General features: G+C 45.4%; 2 protein-coding genes across 5 annotated transcripts in view; one reads left to right on the plus strand and one right to left on the minus strand.

Annotated features, from left to right (window-relative positions):
• The window catches only part of LOC123766787 (TBC1 domain family member 2B), a 425,460-nt gene that overhangs the window by 382,553 nt on the left and 20,683 nt on the right, over positions 1-22,224 (minus strand). The window lies entirely within an intron of this gene.
• On the plus strand, positions 7,922-20,832 carry LOC138353980 (uncharacterized). 3 transcript variants are annotated; one of them, XM_069307577.1, is made up of 4 exons: positions 7,922-8,070; positions 8,482-8,759; positions 18,857-19,021; positions 19,774-20,832. In XM_069307577.1, the coding sequence occupies exons 1-4, from the start codon at positions 8,046-8,048 to the stop codon at positions 20,089-20,091; spliced, it is 786 nt and encodes a 261-aa protein (XP_069163678.1). In that variant the 5' UTR covers positions 7,922-8,045; the 3' UTR covers positions 20,092-20,832. The 3 variants fall into 3 exon arrangements, with proteins under 3 accessions (XP_069163678.1, XP_069163679.1, XP_069163680.1); XM_069307578.1 differs by having other exon boundaries at positions 18,860-19,021; positions 19,774-20,831; XM_069307579.1 differs by lacking the exon at positions 18,857-19,021 and having other exon boundaries at positions 19,774-20,831.

A 22,224-nucleotide genomic window follows, 5' to 3' on the forward strand; every position in this document is an offset into this window, starting at 1 on the left:
AAAAACACTCCAGGTATAAACACTAGGTAAAACCCATAAGGTAATTGAAAACAAAAGAAAATCAACATATGAATCTATCCGAGTTTAACACTACAAATCACACTTGATCCTAATACCAACCAAACCACAATGATGGTAAGTAGTAATAGTAAGTCAAAGTTGTAGTGAGAGTAAGATAAACTTTCGTAAACTCGTAAGATAAAAAAAATAAGTAAATTCAGTAGAATTTCTGGTTGCAATTTTTATACCATGTCGTAGCTCAGTCGATTAAAGCAGCGTCTGGGATGCTCTCGGACGTAGGTTCGAATCCTCGTCACGGCCCTTGTGGATTTGTTCAAGAATAAGATAAAGTTTGTGGGGAAAGTGGTGGTCTACGTGTAACACCCGTGACCTCCCCCCCCCCCCTTAAGAGTTCACACCCAGGGAAGCCTTCTCCAAGAGGTCAGCCCAGATGACCTCCAGTTTATCTTGTTTATTGATTAAAAATTCCTGGGTTAGTCTTAGTCAGCATAGTTTCAAGTATGTAATATTTCATGCAAGGGAATTAGACTCCAGATTCTTATGTGTAAACATCCCTGGATCTCCCCCTTTTTGGCCAGGTCAGAGGTCAGTCACATGTAATTAATAACTCCTCTCTTGAAGAATGTATGGTGAATGTCAAACAAGCTTTTTGAAATATTTCTTGAGTGTTTGTACACTCTTGGTGGGTAGCAACAGCAGATCTCCCCCTCCCCCTGTGGGGGTTGTATATAGAGGTCCTTTAGGGACTTAGGGAACACAGAGTGCCGGACACCGGGGTCCAGAGAGGGCTGTGTGAAGAACACCTCAGCCAGGGAGAGACAGGTCTTAAGGTAATGTGTGTGATATCTGAGGTTTTGTTCCATGTCCAAATTTCTTAACTTTTTGCCAGTGTTAGAGTAGGATTTATAAGTGGTGATTGACATAATTTTGGCCTCAATAAACTCGTTAAATTTCCCGTCTGTGTCAATTGTTGAATCCTCTTAGCCTTTTGGATATAGTGGCTGACAACCGTTTTCATAATTAATGACAGTTATAGAAAGTACTCTCCAAGTCAAGCAATGTTTCTTGCCTCGTTGCTTGATATAGTCTCAATGGTCAAAGGCAGATGGTGGCAGCGTATTTAATCCTTGTGTTAGCATTTCCTTATTGGCAGTGTACCTTTGGTTCCGGGGTAACCATCATATGTCAGCTCACATTACCGTGTTTCATAACAGTGTTATCAAGTGCAACCGATGGGGAAGTGTTACTCAGGATAAGTAGTGTTTACATTATTAGTTTTAGTGTTCCATTATAGTGGTACACTTAAGAGTGGTGCACTTTAAGGGAGGTGTTACAATTGGGTGGTGTTACAATTGGAGGTGTTACATACGGAGGGAGGGGGTCTTAGGGAGGTTATCAGGAACGCCGCCATCCAGGATGGCTCAGGTGTGTGTGTGCAAGAAAGGAATCTTGGTTTGTTGAAGAATTAAGATCAGTGGTGGGGGTCATTACCACCCTTATCAAGATTCATGCTGACAGTGTCAGTGTCTATGTCTGTGGAAAAGAAAGAAAGAAAGAAAGAAAAAGAGAGAGAGAGAGAGAGAGAGAGAGAGAGAGAGAGAGAGAGAGAGAGAGAGAGAGAGAGAGAGAGAGAGAGAGAGAGAGAGAGAGAGAGACAGAGAGAGACAGAGAGAGACAGACAGACACACACACACGGACGGGGGAGGGAAGAGTTAATGGATCGTTCATACGATGGGAGGAAGAAAGCTAGAGAAGGGAGGTAATAAGACAAAGATGATGAAAAAAGAGATTGGAGGAAAGGAAGTAGTAATAGAGAATGGGAGGAAGAGAGGAACGGGAGGGAGGGAGGGAGGAAGTCGGGGATGGAAGAGAGGGAAAGAGAAGGAATGGGAAGCGATGGGAGGCCACATTTGCGACAGAGATAACACAGGCGATGATAACCACACCGGGTAATATTACAAATCTGACAGACATACAAGAGGTTGGGCAAACACCTCGTGCTTAGTGATGAGGTGAACATCTTGAGAATGAAGTTGGACTCTCCAGTGACCATGAAAAGCCCCCCCCCCCCCACAAGCTCAACCTAGTCAAACAATGCAGCCAGGAAACGTACAGCCCCACGACACATCTCTTATCTTCTTGAGAGCAGGAGCTGTAACACCTTATTTGAGGCACATCTTCGCTCCCATCTTGAGTGTCCCTACCCCCCCCTCCCCCCCTCTCCATCATTCATCAGAATTTTGGACAAGGTCTGGAGGCCTGGTCGAGGACCGGGCCGCGGGGACACTAAAAAGACCCGAAATCATCTCAAGATATCTCAAGAAGGTGAATAACCATTAGAAGAGCGGCTCTAGTCTTGACCCATTCTGATTGGACTGATCAGAACATCAAGAGCCTTCAACACCGTGGAGATGTTGATGGACTTCCTCTTATATATAAGACCACTATTGTCAAAGTTCCACACTTGGCCCAACTTCGTGGACAGGCACTCGTAGCCCACGTCGCTCAGCCATCAACAGCCTCATGTTGGTGATGACATTCACAAGAACATCACAACAAGAACTAAGGTCATTCACATACGGGACTTGTCTCCAATACATTGATACGCATGAAATCACGTCGACCGAGCATATGAAGGCTCTGGCATACAGGTGGCTTATATGATACTTAACATCAAACCTAGTTTATTCCTAATAGATACAAATAACAAGTTCATCAAATAGATGAGCTTTTAGGGACAGGTACCTGAAACCCCTCCATGTAGCACCAGAGGAGGATGGAAGAGGTAAAGGGGGGGGGGGGAGATGGAAGGGAGGGAGGGATGAGAGGGTGTGGAAGGGAAGAGAGAGAGGAGAGAGATAGACCGTACTTAACCCGACGGGGAAGTTGACAGAGGACTCAGCCTTGCTGTGAAATACGTACTGTCAACACTGGCCCCTCCAGGACACCCCCCCCCCCCCACTACCAGCGCCACCTGGGGCCGGGGTGAAAGAGTCCGCCAAGAGCATAGCAGGAGGAGCAGGATGCTGCGAAAGGACGTAGACAACGAACGGAGAAGACAAGATCATCTGGGATCGAACACCGAAGCCATCGCTGTACCGACTAGTCCAAGTGGTTGGCCAAGACGATACGAAAGGAAGAAAAGAAAAAGAGAAAGAAACTGAGCGAGAGAGAGAGAGAATGAGAACAACAAGTCAAAACACCCCACCAGACGAGAGCCGAGAACACACAACAAACCCACTAAGCTAAACCAGCAAGGAGACACGTCTGTGTGACAATTAGCAGCAGCAGCAGCAGCAGCAGCAGCAGCAGCAGCAGCAGCAGCAGCAGCAGCAGCAGCAGCAGCAGCAGCAGCAGCAGCAGCAGCAGCAGCAGCAGCAGCAGCAGCAGCAGCAGCAGCAGCAGCAGCAGCAGCAGCAGCAGCAGCAGCAGCAGCAGCAGCAGCAGCAGCAGCAGCAGCAGCAGCAGCAGCAGCAGCAGCAGCAGCAGCAGCAGCAGCAGCAGCAGCAGCAGCAGCAGCAGCAGCAGCAGCAGCAGCAGCAGCAGCAGCAGCAGCAGCAGCAGCAGCAGCAGCAGCAGCAGCAGCAGCAGCAGCAGCAGCAGCAGCAGCAGCAGCAGCAGCAGCAGCAGCAGCAGCAGCAGCAGCAGCAGCAGCAGCAGCAGCAGCAGCAGCAGCAGCAGCAGCAGCAGCAGCAGCAGCAGCAGCAGCAGCAGCAGCAGCAGCAGCAGCAGCAGCAGCAGCAGCAGCAGCAGCAGCAGCAGCAGCAGCAGCAGCAGCAGCAGCAGCAGCAGCAGCAGCAGCAGCAGCAGCAGCAGCAGCAGCAGCAGCAGCAGCAGCAGCAGCAGCAGCAGCAGCAGCAGCAGCAGCAGCAGCAGCAGCAGCAGCAGCAGCAGCAGCAGCAGCAGCAGCAGCAGTGAGTGGTACAGTGTACCACACAACTGTCACCGAATCTGAGACGACGAGTGTAGCTGCGACACGCGTCAGCTGCTCCGTGACGTAATACATCAGCTGTTGCATGACCTAACCACTAGTGACGCAACGCGGCTATTTCTGTGTGGGTAAACATCTCTATATAGTCTTCACCCCCCGGAGTTGCCCTATTTTCAGTCCCGTCCCCCCCCCCCTCCCCTTAAGATGCCCCAACCCACTATCCCACGCTAGCTCCCCTTCCAGACGACCTGCTCCCCTTCCAGACGACCTGCTCCCCTTCCCACAACCATCCCTAACCATACAGTAAGTTCAGTAGAACTTCGGTTTCAACTCCTTTTGACCATGTCGTAGCTCAGTCGATTAAGACGGCGTCTGGGATGCTCTCGGACGCAGGTTCGAATCCTCGTCACTGCCCTTGGGGATTTGTTCATTTGATGCATCACGCAATTGTGATGTCTGTGTGTAATCCCTAACCATACATCAGCTCGATTCGAGTACATGAGATAGAATGTACCACCCGTGTTAAACAGTTTATCTTTATCTACCCTGTCAGTTCTTCTGAGAATTTTGTAGGTAGTGATCATGTTTCCCCCTCACTCTTCTGTCTTCCAGTGTCGTAAGGTGCATTTCCCGCAGCCTTTCCTCGTAACTCATGCCTCTTAGTTCTGGAACTAGCCTAGTGGCATACCTCTGAACTTTTTCCAGCTTCGTCTTGTGCGTGACAAGGTACGGGCTCCATGCTGGGGCCGCATACTCCAGGATTGGTCTTACATATGTCGTACACAAGGTTCTGAATGATTCCTTGCATAGATTCCTGAAGGCAGTTCTGATGTTAGCCATCCTTGCATATGCCGATGTTATTCTTTTTATGTGGGCTTCAGGAGATAAGTTTGGTGTGTGATATCAACTCCTAGATCTTTCTCTCTGTCCGTTTCATGAAGGACTTCATCTCCCATTTGGTATCCTGTGTCTGACCTGTTTTCACTGCCTAGTTTCATTATCTTGCATTTACTCGGGTTGAACTTTAGTAGCCATTTGTTGGACCATTCATTCAGTTTGTGTAGGTCATCTTGTAACCTCATACCTTCTTCCTCCGTCTTAATCCTCCTCATAATTTTTGCACCAACAGCAAACAATGAGAGGAACGATTCAATACCGTTCTATAGATAGATAGACAGTATAAATTTTATACCATTCTATACTTTGTGTGTGTGTACTCACCTAGTTATGCTTGCAGGGCTGAGCTCTGGCTCTTTGGTCAGAGAGAGAGTGAGAGAGTAAGAGAGAGTGTGAGAGAGTGAGAGTGTGAGTGTTAGTGAGAGTGAGAGTGTGATTGGGTGAGTGAAAGTGAGAGAGTGTGAGTGTGTGTGAGTGTGAGAGAGAGGATGGGGTAGGGGGACCGAGAACGGTAAGAAAAGAAAACACACATGAGAGAGAGAGAGAAGGGAGGAGTCTGGAGGACGGGAGAGGAAGGAGCTCCAGACCAAAACTGGAATGCTGCCAATACCAAAAAAGACCTGGAATGGCCCCTCTTCCCTCTCCCGCCGCTGCCTTCCCTGTACTAACATTTCCACATTTTCTACAGCCATCCATGTTTTTGTTACCGCAATATCTATCGATCCTATCCCCGGCAGCGCCCATAGTTCCTCTGTTTATATTACTTTTGCTATTTGTGTAGAAACTATTTTGACTATAGAAGCCACCACGTCTATTTCCCCACAGGGTGGAGGGGGGGGGGCAAAATAAATGTTTTCGTTACAGAAAACGTTAAAATAAAACCCCAAACTTGGCTAAACGGGAGGAGTGGGGAAAAAAGCATTTGAATAAATGAATCTACGTTAGAGAGCATTTTGTGTTCTGACAGATAAAAGAACGGATGAGTAAATTTGGAAATGAGGAGGAGGATAAAAGGAAGGTATGGGAAAATAGGCAGTTTGGTTACCAATGACGGCAGCATCACCAGAGAGGTTGCCTTGGTCTTCATATATACAATGTGTGCTTATTGTGTTATATAGGTACCTGGCTATGCAAATCTCCGTGTATTATGTAAATGCGCATATACTTGTTTACACAAATATGCAAGTATTCGTTAATGTAAATTTACATGTACTTTATACACAGATTTACGAGTATACACTATTGTGCTCTGAATAACATACTACGTATTTATATGCATTTAGGTACACGAGAATGTATTAGTGACTGAGGCTTAGAAATATTGTTAAATATACCCACAGTTGGTTGGTTATACCAACTGCAGGTCTTATTGTTGTGGTATTCATCACAGACCAACCAGAGCCTCGCTCGCCTCTCTCTCAACCTTTGATTGTGACCCGTAAGATGCTACTGACAAATAGGAACACGTTTTTGTCCTGTCAAGGCCGAAGTGTCTTAAACCAGGACAAAATCTCCGTACAAAATTACACAAAGCCCCGATATTGATTAACTAGCTACATTCCCAAGATAGTACAAGGTGTGTACAAGGTAGTACAAGGTGTGTGTACACTACCGAATGGCATAACACCACAGTACATTGCTAGATCGATAAAACCGGGTCGGCAGGCAGCCTCCCTGAGTACTCCACCTCTCCTCCCCTCGTTTTCTTGTTCCTTTCACCCCTTATCTATCTCCCTCTGCCCCTCCTCCCTTTTTCTCTCCTTTCCCCCCCCCCCCCAAACCTCTCTCTCTCTCCAGTGGCGGAGTTATTAAGGAGGTGCTAAGTATTACTTAATCCAGAACCAGCCCCGCTCCTGTGCCAGGTAAGTCCACTACGGGCTCACCATAGCCCGTGGTACTTGGAACTTTTGTTCTGAGCAGCTGAATCTAAAACAACAACATTACTTAATCATTATGTGTGAACATTATCAAGCCAACCCTCACCCTTGTCCTTCCACTCGAGTGATTGATTGATGAAGATTAAGCCACTCAAGAGGTGGCACGGGCATGAATAGCCCGTGCCACCTCTTTCTTATCTCCCTCTTTAATATGCCCCTCCCTCCATCTCAATCCCATCCCTACGTACATCCCTCCCCCTCCCCTTCCACCTCTCTATCCTTCCATATCTCCCACTCCCTCCCTTTCTAGCAAACTGCTATAAATAAATAAATAAAAAAATACGCCATCAACCAAGAGGAGCAGAAGCGTTGACGTCCCCCGCTGGAAGCAAATAAACAGGCCCGACTCAAACAGAATGGCCCTGCACCGAGCATCACCAACCTATGAAATATAAACAAACCCTTTACCGAGCATGACAAACCATCCTATTCGCGGGAATGTTTTTTTTTTGTGGGAAAATATTCTTTTATTCCACATTTCTGGGTGGGGCTGCTGTGGCCTATTGCCATACAAAATACAAAAAGTAAACAAGGCCTGTACTGGACACGAGAGCCAGGGATATAATTTATGTGATTAAATGTCAACTGAGCACATGGCCCGGTTGGTTAAATGATAAACGAGTTGGTTGGCTGGCAAGCAAGATATTCAGGCGTTGAGTTTCCAGCTGCTTGGCAAGCGAACTGATGGTCAAGTTTCCAGCTGCTAGGCAAGCGAACTGATGGTCAAGTTTCCAGCTGCTAGGCAAGCGAACTGATGGTCAAGTTTCCAGCTGCTAGGCAAGCGAACTGATCGTCAAGTTTCCAGCTGCTAGGCAAGCGAACTGATCGTCAAGTTTCCAGCTGCTAGGCAAGCGAACTGATCGTCAAGTTTCCAGCTGCTAGGCAAGCGAACTGATGGTCAAGTTTCCAGCTGCTAGGCAAGCGAACTGATCGTCAAGTTTCCAGCTGCTAGGCAAGCGAACTGATGGTCAAGTTTCCAGCTGCTAGGCAAGCGAACTGATCGTCAAGTTTCCAGCTGCTAGGCAAGCGAACTAATCGCCGAGCTTCCCCCCCCCCCTCCCCAAGCATCAGGGTATTCCTGAATATTTCTCCTCACCTTGAATTAACTACTTACACAGGAGTTAACACTTGACCAGCAAACACACACACACACACCTCTCCCCACTCACTAACCGCACCTCTCTCCCCCACAGCCGCACAATGAAGGCAAGAGGACTCATCTCCCTAAAAGAGCCCGGGAACATAAACTGACCAACCGCATGGAACACGTCGACCACCACCGCCGTGAGTATTGTGGCATCGTTGTACAGTGACGTACAACTAGTCTTGTTGTAGTAGATGATATAGTAATGTGCAAGTAGGTCATGGACTCACAAGCCAACCTGCCTTCCCCTCTCTCTCTCTCTCTCTCTCTCTGGGGTTACTGGGTGTGGTGGGTGGTGCTGTCGGGTAGTGGATGAGGTTCTGGATGTACTCATCCTGTCCACCCTACCTCACACCTACTCATCCTGTCCACCCTACCTCACACCTACTCATCCTGTCCACCCTACCTCACACCTACTCACCCTACCTCACACCTCTTTCTTCTACTGCTTATAACCCATGACCTAATATGGTTTATCAGCCAGTGGCCCTGTATGTCTCGCCTAGTGACCCCGTATGTCTCAGCCAGTGAGCCTCCTATCCAACCCACAGGGGACCATGGAGCAGTACACAAAACAGACCAACACCACCCGGACCCCGGCACCACCGCCCACAAGAAGGAAGCTCCAGCCTACGCCATGCCCCGCCGGCCAGAAGGCACACACAAAACTGAAGGCCGCAAGGGCGCCGTGCACCGAGCGGGGAACAACGGCGGAGCCATGCACCGAGGAGCTGCAGGAGGGCCGGGAGCTGAAGCCCAGCATGACCTCAAGGACCTCCATCTGCAGCACCTCACCGAACACAACATCGATAAGAAACACGACGACAAGGTCAGTCTCCTCGCGCCTGTTCGGTAGCATTAGTCTGACGTAATGTTTACATATTGCGTTATCGCTTAACCTCTCTATTTACATCGTTCCCATATCTCACAAGGCGGCTACATCTTCCCCAGACCTTATAATGTTTACATCATCTTCTGCCGTCTTACAGTGCTTACCTCACACAATGCTTACCCCCATGCTCTGACCCCACACAATGCTTACCCCATGCTCTGACCCCACACAATGCTTACCCCCATGCTCTGACCCCACACAATGCTTACCCCCATGCTCTGACCCCACACAATGCTTACCCCCATGCTCTGACCCCACACAATGCTTACCCCCATGCTCTGACCCCACACAATGCTTACCCCCATGCTCTGACCCCACACAATGCTTACCCCATGCTCTGACCCCACACAATGCTTACCCCATGCTCTGACCCCACACAATGCTTACCCACATGCTCTGACCCCACACAATGCTTACCCCATGCTCTGACCCCACACAATGCTTACCCCATGCTCTGACCCCACACAATGCTTACCCACATGCTCTGACCCCACACAATGCTTACCCCATGCTCTGACCCCACACAAAGCTTACCCCATGCTCTGATCTTCACGCAATGCTTACCCCATGCTCTGACCCCACACAATGCTTACCCCCATGCTCTGACCCCACACAATGCTTACCCCCATGCTCTGACCTTCACACAATGCTTACCCCCATGCTCTGACCCCACACAATGCTTACCCACATGCTCTGACCCCACACAATGCTTACCCCATGCTCTGACCCCACACAATGCTTACCCCATGCTCTGACCCCACACAATGCTTACCCCATGCTCTGATCTTCACACAATGCTTACCCTCATGCTCTGACCCCACACAATGCTTACCCCCATGCTCTGACCCCACACAATGCTTACCCCCATGCTCTGACCCCACACAATGCTTACCCCCATGCTCTGACCCCACACAATGCTTACCCCCATGCTCTGACCCCACACAATGCTTACCCCCATGCTCTGACCCCACACAATGCTTACCCCCATGCTCTGACCCCACACAATGCTTACCCCCATGCTCTGACCCCACACAATGCTTACCCCCATGCTCTGACCCCACACAATGCTTACCCCATGCTCTGACCCCACACAATGCTTACCCCATGCTCTGATCTTCACACAATGCTTACCCCCATGCTCTGACCCCACACAGTGCTTACCCCATGCTCTGATCTTCACACAATGCTTACCCCCATGCTCTGACCCCACACAATGCTTACCCCATGCTCTGATCTTCACACAATGCTTACCCCCATGCTCTGACCCCACACAATGCTTACCCCATGCTCTGATCTTCACACAATGCTTACCCCCATGCTCTGACCCCACACAATGCTTACCCCATGCTCTGATCTTCACACGATGCTTACCCCATGCTCTGACCCCACACAATGCTTACCCCATGCTCTGATCTTCACACAATGCTTACCCCCATGCTCTGACCCCACACAATGCTTACCCCATGCTCTGATCTTCACACGATGCTTACCCCATGCTCTGACCTTCACACAATGCTTACCCCATGCTCTGATCTTCACACAATGCTTACCCCCATGCTCTGACCCCACACAATGCTTACCCCATGCTCTGATCTTCACACAGTTTCAAATGTAGATATGATAGAGCCCAATAGGCTCAGGAACCTGTACACCAGTTGATTGACGGTTGAGAGGCGGGACCAAAGAGCCAGAGCTCAACCCCCGCAAGCACAATTAGGTGAGCAATTAGGTGAGCACACAATGCTTACCCCCATGCTCTGATCTTCACACAATGCTTACCCCATGCTCTGATCTTCACACAATGCTTACCCCATGCTCTGATCTTCACACAATGCTTACCCCCATGCTCTGATCTTCACACAATGCTTACCCCATGCTCTGACCCCACACAATGCTTACCCCATGCTCTGATCTTCACACAATGCTTACCCCCATGCTCTGACCTTCACACAATGCTTACCCCATGCTCTGACCCCACACAATGCTTACCCCATGCTCTGACCTTCACACAATGCTTACCCCATGCTCTGACCCCTACAATGCTTACCCCATGCTCTGATCTTCACACAATGCTTACCCCCATGCTCTGACCTTCACACAATGCTTACCCCATGCTCTGACCTTCACACAATGCTTACCCCATGCTCTGATCTTCACACAATGCTTACCCCATGCTCTGACCTTCACACAATGCTTACCCCCATGCTCTGACCTTCACACAATGCTTACCCCCATGCTCTGACCCCACACAATGCTTACCCCCATGCTCTGACCCCACACAATGCTTACCCCCATGCTCTGACCCCACACAATGCTTACCCCCATGCTCTGACCCCACACAATGCTTATCCTCATGCTCTGACCCCACACAATGCTTACCCCCATGCTCTGACCCCACACAATGCTTACCCCCATGCTCTGACCCCACACAATGCTTACCCCATGCTCTGACCCCACACAATGCTTACCCCATGCTCTGATCTTCACACAATGCTTACCCCCATGCTCTGACCCCACACAATGCTTACCCCATGCTCTGATCTTCACACAATGCTTACCCCCATGCTCTGACCCCACACAATGCTTACCCCATGCTCTGACCCCACACAATGCTTACCCCATGCTCTGACCCCACACAATGCTTACCCCATGCTCTGATCTTCACACAATGCTTACCCCCATGCTCTGACCCCACACAGTGCTTACCCCATGCTCTGATCTTCACACAATGCTTACCCCCATGCTCTGACCCCACACAATGCTTACCCCATGCTCTGATCTTCACACAATGCTTACCCCCATGCTCTGACCCCACACAATGCTTACCCCATGCTCTGATCTTCACACAATGCTTACCCCCATGCTCTGACCCCACACAATGCTTACCCCATGCTCTGATCTTCACACGATGCTTACCCCATGCTCTGACCCCACACAATGCTTACCCCATGCTCTGATCTTCACACAATGCTTACCCCCATGCTCTGACCCCACACAATGCTTACCCCATGCTCTGATCTTCACACGATGCTTACCCCATGCTCTGACCTTCACACAATGCTTACCCCATGCTCTGATCTTCACACAATGCTTACCCCCATGCTCTGACCCCACACAATGCTTACCCCATGCTCTGATCTTCACACAGTTTCAAATGTAGATATGATAGAGCCCAATAGGCTCAGGAACCTGTACACCAGTTGATTGACGGTTGAGAGGCGGGACCAAAGAGCCAGAGCTCAACCCCCGCAAGCACAATTAGGTGAGCAATTAGGTGAGCACACAATGCTTACCCCCATGCTCTGATCTTCACACAATGCTTACCCCATGCTCTGATCTTCACACAATGCTTACCCCATGCTCTGATCTTCACACAATGCTTACCCCCATGCTCTGATCTTCACACAATGCTTACCCCATGCTCTGACCCCACACAATGCTTACCCCATGCTCTGATCTTCACACAATGCTTACCCCCATGCTCTGACCTTCACACAATGCTTACCCCATGCTCTGACCCCACACAATGCTTACCCCATGCTCTGACCTTCACACAATGCTTACCCCATGCTCTGACCCCACACAATGCTTACCCCATGCTCTGATCTTCACACAATGCTTACCCCCATGCTCTGACCTTCACACAATGCTTACCCCATGCTCTGACCTTCACACAATGCTTACCCCATGCTCTGATCTTCACACAATGCTTACCCCATGCTCTGACCTTCACACAATGCTTACCCCCATGCTCTGACCTTCACACAATGCTTACCCCCATGCTCTGACCCCACACAATGCTTACCCCCATGCTCTGACCCCACACAATGCTTACCCCCATGCTCTGACCCCACACAATGCTTACCCCCATGCTCTGACCCCACACAATGCTTATCCTCATGCTCTGACCCCACACAATGCTTACCCCCATGCTCTGACCCCACACAATGCTTACCCCCATGCTCTGACCCCACACAATGCTTACCCCATGCTCTGACCCCACACAATGCTTACCCCATGCTCTGATCTTCACACAATGCTTACCCCCATGCTCTGACCCCACACAATGCTTACCCCATGCTCTGATCTTCACACAATGCTTACCCCCATGCTCTGACCCCACACAATGCTTACCCCATGCTCTGATCTTCACACAATGCTTACCCCCATGCTCTGACCCCACACAATGCTTACCCCATGCTCTGATCTTCACACGATGCTTACCCCATGCTCTGACCCCACACAATGCTTACCCCATGCTCTGATCTTCACACAATGCTTACCCCCATGCTCTGACCCCACACAATGCTTACCCCATGCTCTGATCTTCACACGATGCTTACCCCCATGCTCTGACCCCACACAATGCTTACCCCATGCTCTGATCTTCACACGATGCTTACCCCATGCTCTGACCTTCACACAATGCTTACCCCATGCTCTGATCTTCACACAATGCTTACCCCCATGCTCTGACCCCACACAATGCTTACCCCATGCTCTGATCTTCACACAATGCTTACCCTCATGCTCTGATCTTCACACAATGCTTACCCCATGCTTTGACCCCACACAATGCTTACCCCATGCTCTGACCTTCACACAATGCTTACCCCATGCTCTGACCCCACACAATGCTTACCCCATGCTCTGATCTTCACACAATGCTTACCCCCATGCTCTGACCTTCACACAATGCTTACCCCATGCTCTGACCCCACACAATGCTTACCCCATGCTCTGACCTTCACACAATGCTTACCCCATGCTCTGACCTTCACACAATGCTTACCCCCATGCTCTGACCTTCACACAATGCTTACCCCATGCTCTGACCCCACACAATGCTTACCCCATGCTCTGACCCCACACAATGCTTACTCCATGCTCTGACCCCACACAATGCTTACCCCATGCTCTGACCCCACACAATGCTTACCCCATGCTCTGACCCCACACAATGCTTACCCCATGCTCTGACCCCACACAATGCTTACCCCATGCTCTGACCCCACACAATGCTTACCCCATGCTCTGACCCCACACAATGTTTACCCCATGCTCTGACCCCACACAATGCTTACCCCATGCTCTGACCCCACACAATGCTTACCCCATGCTCTGACCCCACACAATGCTTACCCCATGCTCTGACCCCACACAATGTTTACCCCATGCTCTGACCCCACACAATGCTTACCCCATGTTCTGACCCCACACAATGCTTACCCCATGTTCTGACCCCACACAATGCTTACCCCATGCTGACCCCACACAATGCTCTGACCCCACACAATGCTTACCCCAGAAGACTGACCTTCACACAATGCTTACCCCATGCTCTGACCCCACACAATGTTTACCCCATGCTCTGACCCCACACAATGCTTACCCCATGCTCTGACCTCACAAATATATATATATATTCATCTTGTTATCCCACCTGTTAGATAAACCACTGACATCAATCCCCAACACAGGTGACTGTCACTACATAGCTTCTGCTTGCTCTGTTAGACCAGCTTGGAGGTCACACACTTCGCCTGTCATCTGACCTGGAAGATGAGGTCATGCTTCTTGTGTCACCTGTCCTGGAAGGTGGAGTTTTTATCTTGATATTTAGCTTAGAGGATGTCATGTACTTCTTGACACTTGGAAGATTGCATTTTTCTAGTGGCATCCACGATACACCATCCCAGGATAACCTCAAAATCTCTTACTCCTTTTCATCTTTTCGACTCTCTCCTTATCACCCGAGATCTTTTTCAACTCCTCTCCCATCAACTTATTCTCCTAATACAATGTCGCATTTTGTTGTACTGTATACTCTACCTAAGGCCAAAAACAGTTTTAGAAAATGGTAGTGGCGCACCAAATTGATAAATGTTTCGTTTTCTATTTTGGATCCTCTGGAAGGATAGGATAAGGGCACTTTAGTACGACAGTTTCCTAACGTTGGGAAACCCTAGGAGGACGGGCCTTCAATACTTTTCAACCCTTTCCTGATCACCCTCGGTGAGTGTCAGATTTAGGCTTGGTGAGGCCCTAAGCTATATAAAGCTTGGAGGTTCCTTGTTAAGAGTTACATCAGAAGGTAGTAAAGGGTGTACTATAGGGTGCTGGTAGGACAGGGTGTACTATAGGGTGCCGGTAGTACAGTCAGATTCCTTCTCGATGCACAATCGAGAATTATGGGTTCGAATCCCGAGCATGACAGAAATGGTTGGGTACATTTCCTTTCACCTAGTGCCTCTGTTCCCCTAGCAGTGAGTAGGTACTCAGGAGAGTCAGCTTATTGTGGGGTTGCATCCTTGGCAGGGTCAGTAATTCAACCCGGAGGGGAGGGGGAAGGGAGACCTCGATATAACCTTAACATGTATGAATACACTCTGGCTTTCTGTCCCCCAATACAGTGAATTGTAATAATATTTTCCTCTTGAATAATCAGTGCTTATTGTAACCAAAGAAGAGGACTTTTTTGACACCTGAATCCTGCTTCAGACATAGATTTGAGGTCTGCTTTTTTTTCTGTAAATATAGACAAAATAATCTACCTAAAGATTCAAAATATTGCACCCAGTTCTTCACCGTTTAGAAGGAGCCACAACTTTTTTATGGATTATGCAGACATTTTATGGATTATCTCAACATTTTATAAACATACATAAATGTCGAACAGACTCCTTCCTAACCAGTGCACGACAATAATCAGCACTTTATTTACAGCTAGAATGTAGCATGCCAATGATTCCATGTTATTACATTATCTTTATCCAAAGCAAATATTTGAGAATTATAATTACTCGTTACATTAAAGTGAATATATGTAATCAAATATATATGCACACACATACGGTGACAGTTCTTCGTTCATCACCACCTTATAACTTACTCTGGCTCGAGTTCTAATTAATGGGGCCTCATTAATTAACTATCTCACTAATTCACTCACATATACACGAGCATATAATTGCATGCAAATGGTGCAACATGAGCAACCAGTAAAACAAGGCACGTAGACTGGACACAAAGAGCTAGACTACATTTTTCCATAGACGCTGCTAGGTAAACACCATCGTAACACTCATATCACCATCACAGCACCCCTACCACCACAGTAACCCTACTACAATCATCAAAGCAATCCTTCAACATCCACCACAACACCTATACCAACTCACCATTTCCACAACCACTACCACACACACCCCTACCATGACCAAAATACATCTTTCACCACCATCAAAAACTCCCAACCAATATTAACACCCACACCAATATAACACCTCCTACCACAACCACAATACAACCAACACCTCTACACAAACAATCTTACTGCTAACCCAATACCCATACCACTACAATAACAACACCCAACCACCACTGTAACAATCACATCCCCTGCCCCACCACCAACAACAACCAGTACAAAAGTATGAACAAATAATGCTTGCCACGCCCATGATATACGGTATCGGGAATGTGCGCATCATACAACACTCCTTCACTCTGCCAGCTGACCTTCTCCACTGTTTATGCAAGGCTCTCTGTGTAAAACTATCGCAACTGCGTACACCATTTACAATATGCTGCATGATCATCTTATAAGCGCATCAAACAAGCATACGAATATAGAGTATTAGTATATTCAAGACAATACACTATTGTAAGTCATGATGCATGCTGCTGGCATGAACAAGTTGTTCCAAATGAAGGCCTAATCACAAAATTGTTTGAATATATATTCCTAAACAATCAAGAAAATACAAAATGTATCTCATAACACATAGTGAGGAAGAAGAAATACTAATACTGTAGGTATATAGGTAAATTCAATTCATCTACAAAGTACTGTATTGCTATGCACTGTAGTGCTATGCAACAGTACTCTGTTTCCATCTACTGTAGAATATCTGAGAAATATATGCTTTATGTACTTTCAACTAAATATTGCCAACTCGAATTACTGATTGAATACATAAAAAATGCTCAGAGAATCTCAATAGGATTGAAACTTGAGCAAACATAAGGCACAAGCACAAGACTCGGCCATGTGTGGCCTCCTGACATAATCCACGACCTGGATAACAAAAACATTTAAGCAATTGAAAGCTATCCTACATCTGCCACTTCGTTAAATCTTGTTGACCTTAGCAAACACTGAATGAGAAAATATGATGGGATCAAACATGCATACATGAACTCCTCGGCACATGCACTTCCAATTGAACCACGATGAGCTTAAAAGTATCCCAATCAGAAGTACTGCTTCACTTCATGGTCCAGTTCATAGGGCATGCGCCAAAGGAGTTTAGGTATGCAGGTTCAATCACATCATATGGCTTCTATATTTTCTCCTCGATATATCATGTGATTGTGATTTAATTTTGAAAACACTGGTCATTTCTATATACAGACTGAAATAGTCTCCAAAATGTTAATTTGTCTCCTCTCAAAAACCTCCTTTATGCAATATCTAGCCTCAAAGAAACTACCAAGTACTGATCTATTAACTGTTAGTTGGCCTGCCTGGCTGCTATTCTAGAAAGTACACAAAGTCGGGACAAAACATGGGAAACGAGAGCGGCTGCTTCACCTGCTCAGAAAGGCGCTTTTCATCTACATTCAAATCTTTATTTCTAAATTAAAATACTCAGTTGCTCCTTTAGGAAAGAATATGCACGTATAAATAACAAATTTTGGAGACAAATGAAATAAAATAGGAATTGGGGACAAATACACACTGCAGAGTGAAGAAAGAAAGGGGCAACAAGAGATGAAAAGATGAAAGGCCCTGAATACCCAGATCCTCAGGCCCAGATCAGTGAGAAGACATGTACATACATGCATAATACACCAACAGCAAACTTGCATGCCCAGAACCAAAACCTCGGCCCTAACTAAATCTCAATTACCATAACTGTGAAACCAAGTGACAAGCTCAAAAGGAGGATGATCACAGTTAAGGCATAAACTGGACCAGTACAGGGAATACTGCATACAGTAACTCTGTACAGCCAGCTGGCAAACATTCAAGAGAGATGTAAACGACTGTGTATTCACTCACATGTGGGCATCTACCTAATAGCATTAGCCCACTGCTTGCACGAATAAGCACGAATCACTTAATTGAATACTGTACAGAATTTCTGCCCAGTGAGAAGTGGAAGTTCAGGGCGAGCCAAATTGAATATAGTTGGTTGCTACTTTGTCAACACTGCTGGTGCTGATATCTGGTGGTAGTCTGGGAAAGCTGACCAATTAGCAACCAGCAGTGATATTTGGTTATCTTTTGACGCTGAATATTACTTGAAGGAGGTTTTTAAAAGTAAATGAATGAACTTCCTGGAGGTCACTTTGGGCTGTATAGAGGTATCTCCAGTGTCTCCCTTGCCCTGCTAACATTTTGGTAGAGGCTTTTGAAAAGACCCTTGCTTCCCTGGTGATGACCCTTGCTTGCAGTGTTGGTTCATAGCCAGGCCAGGTAGTGATGGTGTACCTGGCCTGGCTATTGCTTGATCACATCATTGGAATAGCAGGACATTGACTAAGGGAGCTATTGAACAGTAAAACTCAAACAGATACATTATCAAGATACCACAATTATATTATTACTGTAATAATAATAATAATCATCTTTAATGATTAACATGTTAATATATAACTTGGAGTGGATTGCAATGTTGATAAATAGTTGATGGTAAAAAGCCAGATCCTATGAACCATCAGGCTCTTATAGCAATAATTAGTGTTTAGATTTAAGTATCCCATTAATTCAAATAGTCCCTTGTAACTTGTATACTGTACTGACAATGCCACAGCACTTACAACTAAATTCCTTACCTACCTCGCCTGTTACAAGCTAGAACCTCCCCTGGACCAGGTTATATATACAGTATACATCACAGCTTCCTAACTATTTCAAACCATTCTGAGGTGTCAATGTTTTCACACATATTACAAGTTAGCACCAATTAACCTCTGAGCCAGCCAAGTGAAACCCACCAGCGTGCTAATAAAGGCTCCTCTCGTAGCAGCCGAGGAGGGATGAGCACGTAGGAAAGCATCTAGTAACCAACAGAGTGCCCCGTGGTGGGGACGCAGCCCCTCACCTCCTCACCAACCGAACGCCCAAGGTGTCCACCAGCCCCAACATTACTGAGCACAAGGCTGATGCAGAGGGCAAAAATGGCACCAAGGTAGAAGAATCCAAGTTCAACCTTCTCCTTGTAATAAAGTGTCTCTGTAGTGTTGATTTTATTTGTTTTCTGTGACGGTGCTTCTTCAAGTATTTTATTTTATTTTCAATGTTACTTTTGTTAACTGTTAAAACTTTTTTTTCAGCTGGTGTCTTTTTTATACTTCCAGTGTGTCCTACAAGTGTGAGCTACTTTATGAGTGATGTTATGGACTTTCTTTCCCTTCTTTACAACAACTTTCCTCATTTTCACATTAGTTGCAGTTATGTGTACTTACTTCCAGCTTTCATTTTTGTATGCAGCTGCATTATATAAATACTTCCATAAATTGCCACCTGTGATGGCGAAAAGAAGCAATACATATTTTCATTTAACATTTGCAATCACGGAATGATATGATATACAGTACTGTACTTCCCTTAAACGTTTAGTACTCTTGCTCGAGCTCAGTGTTCTATGGCATTTAATTTTTGCATATACAGTACTGTACTACTATTTCTTAAAAATATTAACAATATCCCGTAAGACAAATCCATAAGGTATCCCTCTAACCAGGGATACCAGAATAATTCACAATATTTAAAAACGGTCTTTTTTTCGCTATCTATATACTGTAAATGTATGCTAAACCACCATAGATACATTTTACCAATCACGGAGCTAATCATAAGCATTTACTGTACTGTAAAGCACACAATATCACTAACAGTTTTAATTCCCATCCATTACACTATTATGCTTTTTCTTGGCAGGACGACATACCCATGGAGTCAGAGAGGCTGATTCATGTGACCGCACGACCCCCTAAAGTTCACAAGATCAACAAGATGCACCACAAGCCTTCCCCTCTTGTTGCTGCTGCTGCTGTGCTTTCCTCCCATGCACAACCAAGCACCCCATCTACCAAGGCCAAGGCTCACAAGCCTCCCAAGAAGTTTAGCCCAAAGAAGCATGGCTGGAAGAAGTCTCTGCGTAAGGAGAAGGGCAAGGAGAAGCTAAAGGAGAAGAGGGAAAGGCGTGACAAGAGGAACAAGGCTCTACACCGTGCTATTGTTGCTAGGAAGCTGTGAGACAAACAGTGACTAGGAAGCTGTGATTCACCAGCCACTAAGAAGCTGAAAATCACTAGCTGCTAGGAATCAGATTTACTAGCTGCTAGGAATCTGAAATTCACCAGCTTCAAGGAAGCTGAGAGCTATCATTTGTAACACATTATGTCGGAGAACATGGCAGAAACAAGAACAGTAATTATAGCCCTTTAGGCATATAACACTAGCACCTATAATGTTAACACCTATGCCTACACATGCCCACGTTTTCTCTTGCGAACAAAACACAAAAATGCACAAAATCCAATAAAATTCGACTTGCTGCTTCGGCACTACACAGATGCATCAAATTTGTATACAATATACATTCTCTGCATCAGCCGAGAACTGTAAAAGGATAGGAATTAACGCTTTACAACCACAAACAAACGTTTTTAAGTTAAGAAATACATCCTCCTGCGAGTTTATTCTTGTACCCAATTGAAGACTGCCTATAATCAAGAGTGAATCATTTATATTAAATACTGAACCTGTAGGTAAAATCTGAAACGTTTCGCTCTTAAACATTTGAGACCATGTTCTTAAATTATATTAAAGGAATCTTTAATTTTTCTCAATGATAAAATCTTATCTTAAAGATCCCACATTTAACTCTTACAAGGGCATTATATGTATGTATGTAAGTATGTATATGTATGTATGTATGTATGTAAGTATGCAAGTATGCAAGCAAGTATGCATGAATATGTATTTCTATATTATATATATATATATACAGTATATATATATATATATATATATATATATATATATATATATATATATATATATATATACATATATATATATATATATATATACATATATATATATATATATATATATATATATATATATATATATATATATATATATATATATATATATATATATATATATATATATATATATATATATAATTAAATAAAACTTATCATGTCTTAAAGTTCTCTCAGACAAATATCAGCTTATAGATGAATAAAGCTAGACTGCTGCTTCTCAGAGTTAACACCAGAGATCGGAGGGCAGACAAGTCCAGTGCTGTACACTACACTACAGTACAGTACTTCTGGTGTAACACTCTACTTCATACAGAAATATTCAGTGCACATCTGTGGTTGTCATCTTAATACTCACTGTAGAAACTTTTCTCTCTGTCTAATGTATTCTTGCTAAATTAAGTGTACATATAGGCAAAAAAGTAGGAGCATTTTGTGAACATTGACATCTCAGTATTGAACAAAAATGTCAGCGTGCAACATTCTTGACTGGAAGTAACAGTATGAATTTTGTTACAAAAACTAAGATAAATAGGAATGAATAGGCCTACACAAATTTTAAATGGACCAGCTTATCATAGAAAAAAACAAGATACTATACATGATCATTTGAAAGTACGAGTTTGCGTTATTTGACCAGCTCCATTCATCGCCACGAACTCCTTTAATCATATTAACAAAGTTTCACAAAATGTATTACTTATTCCACAACCTGCCCATTGTAGAATATTTTTAAGATAACAATACTGTTGATGATCGGACCTCGATCTTCATGGTTCATTAATAAAATAATTACAATTATCTGGCTTGTTCCATTTAGGCTAGATAAACCCTTCTGATTTGTGATAATTGGGGTCATATCGTTTTATAGTTCAATGATAATTATATTTAAAAGTTAACATGGTGTGCTATGTACTTACTGAATGTATGGACTCATCACATTGCTATAAACAGTGTTATGTGGCTAAAATAAAGTAATAAATAAAGAGAACCATCAAAGTAAAAAAGCATTATGCTAAATATAATTACAAGAATGTGGTAGATCTACGAGAAAATACTGAAGTGCCGAGAAGTTCCGCAATGCAGGTTTCGTGCCATTGTCCGGCTTCAATATTTTCTCGAGCATTTGGCCATTTACACCAAGTGCAGTTGTTTCACACAACTTTCCTACAACCATACATGAGCCGAGGACAAAACACATTCCAGTTATGTGATGCGATGGCTAATGGCAAAATCATTTGCAAATATTCTCCTCGTGTTTCTCTATGTACTTGTAAACTTGAAAAAACGACATTCGATAAAGAAGTATAGATACTTATAATATGTAAAACAAACT

The sequence above is a fragment of the Procambarus clarkii genome, chromosome 60 (assembly GCF_040958095.1).
Source record: "Procambarus clarkii isolate CNS0578487 chromosome 60, FALCON_Pclarkii_2.0, whole genome shotgun sequence".
NCBI lineage: Eukaryota > Metazoa > Arthropoda > Malacostraca > Decapoda > Cambaridae > Procambarus > Procambarus clarkii.

What these genes read in the sequence shown, in the direction of transcription:
- LOC138353980 (XM_069307577.1), top strand. Translation starts at nt 8,046, where the DNA reads ATGGAACACGTCGACCACCACCGCC. An exon ending in ACACGTCGACCACCACCGCC is followed by an intron (nt 8,071 to 8,481) that starts GTGAGTATTGTG and finishes TCCAACCCACAG; the next exon opens with GGGACCATGGAGCAGTACAC. An exon ending in AGGGCAAAAATGGCACCAAG is followed by an intron (nt 19,022 to 19,773) that starts GTAGAAGAATCC and finishes TTTTCTTGGCAG; the next exon opens with GACGACATACCCATGGAGTC.